Source organism: Pempheris klunzingeri, chromosome 9, assembly GCF_042242105.1.
Source record: "Pempheris klunzingeri isolate RE-2024b chromosome 9, fPemKlu1.hap1, whole genome shotgun sequence".
NCBI classification, from domain to species: domain Eukaryota; kingdom Metazoa; phylum Chordata; class Actinopteri; order Acropomatiformes; family Pempheridae; genus Pempheris; species Pempheris klunzingeri.
Window position 1 is genome coordinate 16,409,411 of NC_092020.1, and position 8,632 is coordinate 16,418,042.

An 8,632-nucleotide genomic window follows, 5' to 3' on the forward strand; every position below is an offset into this window, starting at 1 on the left:
GACGTCTGTGACGGGGCCGCGCACGGATGCGTGAACGGGAGCGCGGAGACGGAGTTTATTATAAGGGAGCGATTATCATCATCTGTGATCAAACATCCTTAAAACGCCCCTCAAAGGACAGATGTGGATCAGAGAAATGTGTTAGACTGTTATTACAGTGTTTGATGAGATAAATTCTGCATTTTACATTTTTATAATCAGTTCAATTCAGTTCGTCTGACGTGGGTCAAAGCAGGAAAAGGCCTCCCAAAATAGCCAGTCTAGCCACACGACAATTAACATGTCACTTCCACTAATTACGCATGAACATACACTTTGAACCCATAAGACTGAGCCTTTGTGGCTGAATCTGCCTCAGTTCTGGTCACCTGAAACACACACACACAGAGATCTAGAGGATAAAAGTGTTTCACAATATGTTAATTCCCTGACATTTAAGATGAAACTACACCTGATGATGGCAAAGTATCATATTTACCACCCTGTTTAACAAGAGAGAAGTAAAGACTGGTGGCACTTGTCAAGTTGACATTCATGTTTGGCTGGTTTTTAAGTATTTGTAAGAGGTAACTGATCAGAAATTGGTCTCACGTGTAGGCTACAAAATGTGAATCAGTGTCTGTTTAGTTTTCCTGCAAGATGACTCAGTCTATTCATGATCAGGCTAGTTTGTTAAACCTTTAAAAGTCCAAATTAGAAGTAGATGCACTTAATTGACGCATCACTATGCCTGGTGCCGCATCCATCAATTTTTGGAAGAAAGCCTATTATTAAGTATTATTAATACAAATTTTAAAAAATTAAGCTACTTAGGGATGATGATTTCTGAGAGCTTTAACCTGTTTTCTGGCTTTGTGTTGACCTGTTGGTATCAGGCGGTCCTGGTGGAAAATGTAGGATCTGGTCATTGTTAAAATATCACATACATGCGTAGAAAAACATTTCAAATAGGAAACTTGATGCAATGGTTATCCGTGCTTTGCAAAAATCCCATATTCAGAAGTAATAAAAAGTGACAGGTGTACTGCAAAAAAACACATTTTATTTACATTTTGAGCGATGCCATCAAACGACCGTCCTACTTGTATAATCTACAGCTGTTCCCTGCTTCACTAAAGCGGGTAAAGTTGTGCTGAAAAACGTGTGTAAATGATTTGTCAAGGCAAAGCAGTTTGTCCAGTGTGGCAGGAGCTACATACAATGCAGTTTAAAACTTCATTCAAATGTCCCTGAATTCTCATTTTATTCACATACACTTCATCGGATACAAAAAAAAGGATATTTATATCTTATTAACTCACAAACAATTTAAAGCTTTTAAGTTTGAAACACGTCAATTTTTTCGTTTTTTTTTTAAAATCCCCACGTTATTAGAACTATTCTATAAAAAGCAATATTTCAAGAGCCTCCAGTATTTCGTAGCTATAAATCAAATCTTTATCCACAGCTTGGTGCTTCAGGACGTGAGTTCAGACCATGTGGCTGCCTGTCAGCATGTCGGAGTGCTCGGTTATGTTAGATGGTCCAGAGGGTGAACTGCTTCACTGAGTCACAGTCACTTGCTGTATATTCCTGATAGATGGCAAGGTGTTCATTCCCTGAGGGGGGTACAGAGAGCCGTGGATGTCTGTGGGGCTGAGAGAGCCCGGCACCGGCAGAGGGCTCACTGAGCCCGGGTCACTGTGCACAGACCCCCCGCTGCCGTCAGACTGACCCAGCTTCTTCTTGATCAGTTTCCTCTCTTTGGCTCTGCGGTTCTGAAACCAGATTTTCACCTGAAAAGGCACAAAGAAAAGGAAATTAGATAGATGTTTTTGGGTGTGGGCTACCGTCTTTCACTCCATGCTATTCTTTTATACTTTGTAGATAAAATAAAGTAAAATAAAATAAAATAAAATAAATTGTCTGATAACACAAATATAACTAAAATCCCCGCAAATAAATAGGCGTAGAAAGAAAAAAATAATAATTAATGAGAATAATGAACATTAAATGTGTATTTTCGGGTCTTAAGCTACCTCATTACATCTCATGTCAGGCCTTTATAATTAAAATAAAATAAAAGACAGGCACAGATAGGACATAAATACTATCAGTAAATTGCATTATTAATAATATCATTAAATAATCATTAAATATATTTTTAGGTGTGGGCTACCTCATTTGATCTCATTCCTTGTTAAAATAGAATAAAATGAAATAAAGTAAAATAGAATAAAATAAAGCTTTTATTAACACAAACATTACAAACTAAGAAATAATAACTATAGGCCTTGCATAATACATATGAATACATAGAATACATCTCCATAATTTGTTATCATTTCTAGTTGTCCTTTCCAAGTGATTGAAAATATAAAAAGCTGTGCATGCACCATGAGCATAGGTATATATATTTTCAGGAAAGTATCAGGAAATGATTATTAACATAATAGATTTGTATTTTGAAATGTAATTATCACTCACTGAGCAATTCCTTAGTAAAAAAATAAAGATAACATATAGGATATATAAGTATCTAAATTACATGTATATATGTGTATATATGTGTATATATATGTGTGTGTGTGTGTGTGTGTATATATATATATATATATATAATTTAAATAATGATGTAGATATGTAGAATATCTTTAAATATAGGCAAATGTATTTTTGTCTCATTGATGTAAACATGTAGGGGCTCATTTTGTAAGTTACATGTGAAAACAAGCCTACATTTCTATGTGGTGTCCATTACAGCTATATATATACACCCACACACACACACACATATATACATACATATAGTGTTTACATGATTTTTTGCATCTGTCTGTGATGAAAGTAGAGCAGGCAGAAGTATTTCATCCTTGACATACCTGTCTTTCCGACAGACCGAGGTTGACAGCCAGTTCAGATTTCCTCCTGATGGTGATGTATCTGTTGAAATGAAACTCCTTCTCCAGCTCCAGCCTCTGATGGTCTGTGTAAACTACCCTGTATTTCTCCTTCGTTCTTGTTTTACCTAAGAAGGTGACAAAACACGCAGCGTTAAGATTTTGAGCTTGTGAGCAGCCAGGTGGTTGAACTGGAAGATTCACACAGAGGGAGTCTGCATGCCAGGACCAGCATATCTGCACGGAGCATCTTTACTCCCTAAATCCACATCTCTTTGCTTTGTCCACACATACGCAAATTGAGCTGTTTTATCCTGCTTTGATGACAACTGTAGTGCAGTGAATTTCAAACGGCCTGCCATCAGATCCTCCACTGACAAGTGAAGAAGAAACGCGCGACACAGGAAAAACAATACACAACATCTGCGGACGTGTAGAATAAAAGCACTTCACTCCGCGCTAAACACCTCCAGACGACATTCGGGTTCATTTGAGACTGCTGGATTTGTTTTAAAGTTTTACAGGCCTCCCATGGGACTGAGTTAGAAAACAAATTGCTGACGATCACAAATCTTAACAAAATGAAGATACTTGTGATGACACCCATATTCCAGCAATACAACTATGATGCCAACAGTTTAACGAATATAGGTTGGTGTAATCTGGCGGGGCTGTTTTATTCTAGGCCTTTATGGTTAATAAATATCCAATTTGAAACTGTAATTCCCTGTAAAGGCCTACAGTATGTACTTCTCTGCGTTGGAGACCCTGGTTGTGAAAAACGTCACTCTTTCCGGCAATATAACTCTGGGAGAGGAAGGGAGGTTGGTGCATATCAAAGTGAAGAGGTGTTGAAAGCAAAGGCCGCCGCCTGAATATGACGGATAACACTCAAAACACCAAACAATGTGACAGGAAAGTCGACCTCACATCTCCAGGAATAATGCCATTAACATCACAACTGGGCCTGGCGCCGATTCCTCACACCTTTTTTTATTTCCACCACAGGAGAGAATACAGTAGACTGAGCTGTTTCCCATCAAAAATTATGAGATATGGAAATGTTTCTTGAGAGACGCTGGTCCGATGCAATTTGCCATTACTCAATTATAGCCAGCTAATATTAACATTGTGATAATATTTGACACTGTTATTAACTTAAATATAAGCAAGTGTCAAAAGATACAGATTTCCCGTCTGTTCTGCCAATTTCTGTCCAGTTTTGATGCACTCTCTGCTGTTGACATTTTGTCCAGCAATGGCATGTAACTGCTTAGCCTCTGCTTTTTCTTTAATAAATTATATGCGAAATTTTATTTGAAATGACATGGAGGTGACAGAAAAAAAATATTTAAAACTGTCTACGTAAAATTCAAACGGAAACAAACTCTTCAGTGCGTAAAAACGTTTTCGTTGCAATACCAAGGCTTCAGTACATCGAATGATAACACAAGTTTGGCACAATGTTTACGCTGATAAACTCACCTGTAGAGGATGATTGTGCAGTTTTACTCATCCACTGGAATGAATTGCGTCTTTCTCTGTCAGGAGAAAGTTGTGCAACATTAACGTTCTCCGGTGGCGGCTGTAAGACCGCAGATCCTGGAGGATGCATGTGACTGTACTCAGATGAGCAGTAAGGAACCTGTCCAGGAGACGTGTTGTTCATGGGTGTAGGAATAGTATTAGGTGGTCCCAGACTATATGCACCCCAGTCCTCCCGTGGAGCGCCATAAGTAGGTCCCCAACTCCCCGCAGACTGTGCGTGCGTATCCATGTTTGGCACATGATGGTATCCAGTAAAGTCGGGGTACTGTGGTGTAGAAACAAAGTTCTGTGGAGGCAGATTGATGCTTGATCTTCTCACTGGCCCTTGGTGATACATGCCGCTTTCTTTATCCAGAAGGTATCCCACATACATGATTTGCACAAAAAACACTTTAATATAATCGGAACAGCAAAGTGGGTGATGCAGCCTGTTTTAAGGCGACATTTTTGCCCTGAAACTGCTGAAAACAATCCCTCTGCTGTGAATGTAGTCCAAATTGATTCCCAGTGTGAAATGCGAAGTAGTTCCAATCAGCCTCCAGTCTCACATGATGTGGCTCTGTTGACAAGATGGTAAAGGTATACTAAGGCCTGCCTGACGTCAGCCAACCCCTTGGAGATTTGCATTCAAATGAGAGTGCCCGGTGCTGCCGTCCCAGCTGTCCCCTTGCGCCTGGCCTGTAGCGCGTCATCAACTGAAAGTGGGCCTATCCTGAACATGAGTTCTCCTCTCCATGAATAAATTAGCACCACGGCCTATCAGCTGCATGGCCGGCAATAAACTGAGGCAACACGTCCACAAACGCATCAAGTAAAAAAGGCCTGTGCGTAATTACGCGCAGATACATTTTATCATATAGTGTCAATGAATTGAGTCTACTGCATTATGACAGAATGTAGATAACAAATTATTTAGTGAATTAGTCCTGGACCTATACACGTCCAAACGAAACCCAGAACATCCAACACGTTTCAAATCCCTCTGGGTTAAAAACCTGTTATTATGGGAACAGTCTCCAACCACGCTTCACGCGTAAATTCCAATTTATTTGTTAACATATTCACTTGCAAACGAGGTGCAAAGTATGGGAGACTTTCTCTTGAAGCAAGCCGGACCTTTCGTATTCCGTGTTCACACCTCAAGGTCGCACTTCGCAGCTAATTCCGGTTACAAGGAAACTCCCAACAACCCCCTCTGTGACAAACAGCGGCCCTCAGCACATCAGTCACCGCTGTCCCCTGGAATTGCAGTGGATTTATTTTGCTGTGACCAACAAACTGCTGGATTAGAAATAAGAAATAAGAATGAATAAGAATTTTAAAAACTTGTTTGAACGTAGTCACCCTGCTTCAGTTTATTTATTGCCACTCGCTTGCCCCAATCCAATAGAAAAAAAATCCATTTTGGGCCAATAGGTTAGTTCAGCTGATGAAACAACAAACCCACTGAGGCTAAATCAGAAAATACCACACTTGTGTAAGAATAATTTCACAAAGCACCTTATACCCAGAGTCTGAGCTGTGTACTTGCGCTTCTGTTTTGATCATTATAGTTGCATAACTTTAGATCACATTTCTTGGTGTTTTTCTGATTTATTGGGCAGGTGTCACAGGGCCTACTTAACAGAACGGACTAATTGGCTTGTCTAAAAGTCCGGCGCAAAGTCATAAATGTTGATGGATGCCTCTGAAGAATCTGTTTATTGAACACAAAATATTTATGAGACGGTCTAATCGAGCTGACAGTCCACGGCCGGTCAGCTCTCTCATTTGTACACAATTCAGCTGTCAGTCAGCTGTCTGTTCAAAGAAGATCCAGTTAAGCATCGAGTGAGACACATATTTCCTGACTTTCTGGTGGCTTCAACAGAAACGTCAGACTGCGGTGAAGTACCAAACTGTCACAATCACCCAATGAATAGAAAAAAATGTCTGTCAGAAAAAACATAAACAAATGCATTTTCCTCTTAACTACACATTAGTATGACTTCATAATAGGTCATAAAGACCAAATGCTCAAGGATCCAAGTTAGTGAGGAGACATGTCAGGTCAAGAAGAATGAACTCAGTGAATCACTTTATCAGGAGTGTTTATAGTATATGACTTGATTTTTAAGACTAAATCCAGCAGCTACTTTACTTTTATGACTTTTCCCACTCAGTTGTCCTCCACTTTAGTCCAGGTTACATCACTACATTGTAGTATTATTGCACTGAGGTTGTTTTCTTCAGTCATTGTAGCTTAAAGTCTCCACAGTGCGCAGATTGATCATTCAGACTCACTGCTGCTCTCTTGTGGACATCTGCAAAACTGCAGCTGCTGTAATTAAACCGGTGATAGTTGAAATCTGTCCTATCACTCACAGGACTATTTACCTCGAGAGGGCAGCCTCCGCCAACTAATAAAACCTATCATGATGTGCACAGTGTTACTCATGATACACTAGATGATAAATTAAAAGCAGCTGTTTTCCCGAGCTGATCATCTTAAGACGATATTTTCTTCAGCAGTTAATTTCTTAAACCCTGTCATTAGGAGAAACCTTAAATAAATGATAGTTTATTTGGTGATTTTTTTAGGCACTTCTACTAATAACAAATAAAAATGAAAGGGAAACCACTTCAGCTGTTAGGGTGTGTTTCACTGACATTATTATCAAAATGTGTGATGGACACTTTATGATCTCCAGCTTTTCTTGGCATATTTGTTGCTTCAAACTGGTTGATACTTTCTGTTCATATTTACCTCACATGGTTCACCTCCTCATTTTGCCTTCCTGCTTTAGGCGTTTCCTGCAACAACTTTATGAGTAACATGATGGGGAAGTATGAGAAGAAAATATTTAATGCAGCTCTGCACTTGTAGCAATGACTTGTCATCAGGTGATAGTTATGTTTTGAGACTTTATAGGACTTTTAAATGGCTAACTGACTGTGTGAGACTGACATATCACATCCATATGATGCAGCGCGTCCACAGCATTACGATTGCTGACACATTGGGTCACTCAGATTTAGAGCAGTTTCAGTCTGATGTCCAACAAGAACTGACTCATTCAAACATACAGGATATATTGCATCAAACTTAACTTAAAGTAAAACAAAAGTAAAAGTACACATTACACAGAATGGCCTATTTCAGAATGATGTACAGTATGTTATATTACTGGATGGATTCATGTGTTTATCACTTTAATGCTGCTGCTGGTGAAGGTGGAGCTGTCTTTTCTTGACCTATAATTCATAAATCATTTATTGATTATGTTTCATATGTTTCATATGTTTCATATTATACATCTGAATCTGCAAAGTAACTAAAGTCATCAGATAAATGCAGTGGAGTAAAGGATAAAGCAGTTTCCTCTGAACTGTTGTGGCGAAAAAGTATGAAATGTACAAATATCTCCAGACTCCAGATTAATTTCAGCACTTAAGTAAATGTACTTAATAACTTTCCACCATTGGTGCTCAGAGTCACGTGTAAAATGTGAAGTTTTCCCTTTAAATTTTCCCTTTAACAATAAGACTGGTAACATGGTCACAGTGTCTCTATCATATTTTGATTTTAATTCACTGTTTAAGGTCTCCATTGTCAGGTTCACCTAAACTGTTCCCTGTAGATTAGATTCACTTGATTTCTCAAGAACTGGGTGATTAAATATTAATTTACAAAATCTCAGTCTTTTTTAACATCCATTGTGTGGTGCCTTTGGCTGAAGCACAGTAAATACCCTCCATGGACAAACTGCTCACTGTACCCACTAGATGGCGCAATTGAGTTAACTATGTTCAGTCTCCTGTCTATATGTATGTATGTATGTATGTATGTATACAAAAGTCCTGTAAATAAATGTATTAAGCATCTGAAGGCGAGCATTCTTATAGATAGTTAGATAGATAGAACAGAATCACATGATATACATGGTCATTTGTCTCAGGGTTGAATCATGTCTGCTATGTGTGAGGTAAACTCAGCAGATTTTTTTTCCTCCTCACAGTCTGTGAAGTAGCACAGATGTATGGCTCATCACACTAAACCTTATAGAGTGCTCTGCAAAGGACTGACAAGGTGACTGTGATAGTATCCAGGATGCTTTAAAGGGGAAACTGTGAACCCTGAAAAGGTGCAATCCAAACATTTTCTTACATCATACTGCTCACCGTCATGGATTTTGCCCAGCTGCTTCTGCATTGTTAATGTTGAG

At 38.9% G+C, this 8,632-nt stretch overlaps 1 protein-coding gene across 1 annotated transcript; it reads right to left on the reverse strand.

Moving 5' to 3' along the window:
- Nucleotides 1-1,541: 1,541 nt before the first annotated feature.
- cdx4 (caudal type homeobox 4) lies at nt 1,542-4,800 on the reverse strand. The gene is made up of 3 exons (XM_070837260.1): nt 4,365-4,800; nt 2,862-3,007; nt 1,542-1,775 (listed from the first exon to the last, which is right to left on the reverse strand). The coding sequence occupies exons 1-3, from the start codon at nt 4,798-4,800 to the stop codon at nt 1,542-1,544; spliced, it is 816 nt and encodes a 271-aa protein (XP_070693361.1).
- Between the last annotated feature and the right edge of the window lie 3,832 nt (nt 4,801-8,632).

Excerpts from the sequence above, each read along its gene's own strand:
- cdx4 (XM_070837260.1), bottom strand. The coding sequence starts at position 4,800 with ATGTATGTGGGATACCTTCTGGATAAAGAAAGCGGCATGTATCACCAA. Across the intron at positions 3,008-4,364 it reads TGCACAATCATCCTCTACAG|GTAAAACAAGAACGAAGGAG; the intron begins GTGAGTTTATCA and ends TCACCTTCTTAG. Across the intron at positions 1,776-2,861 it reads TCGGTCTGTCGGAAAGACAG|GTGAAAATCTGGTTTCAGAA; the intron begins GTATGTCAAGGA and ends GTGCCTTTTCAG.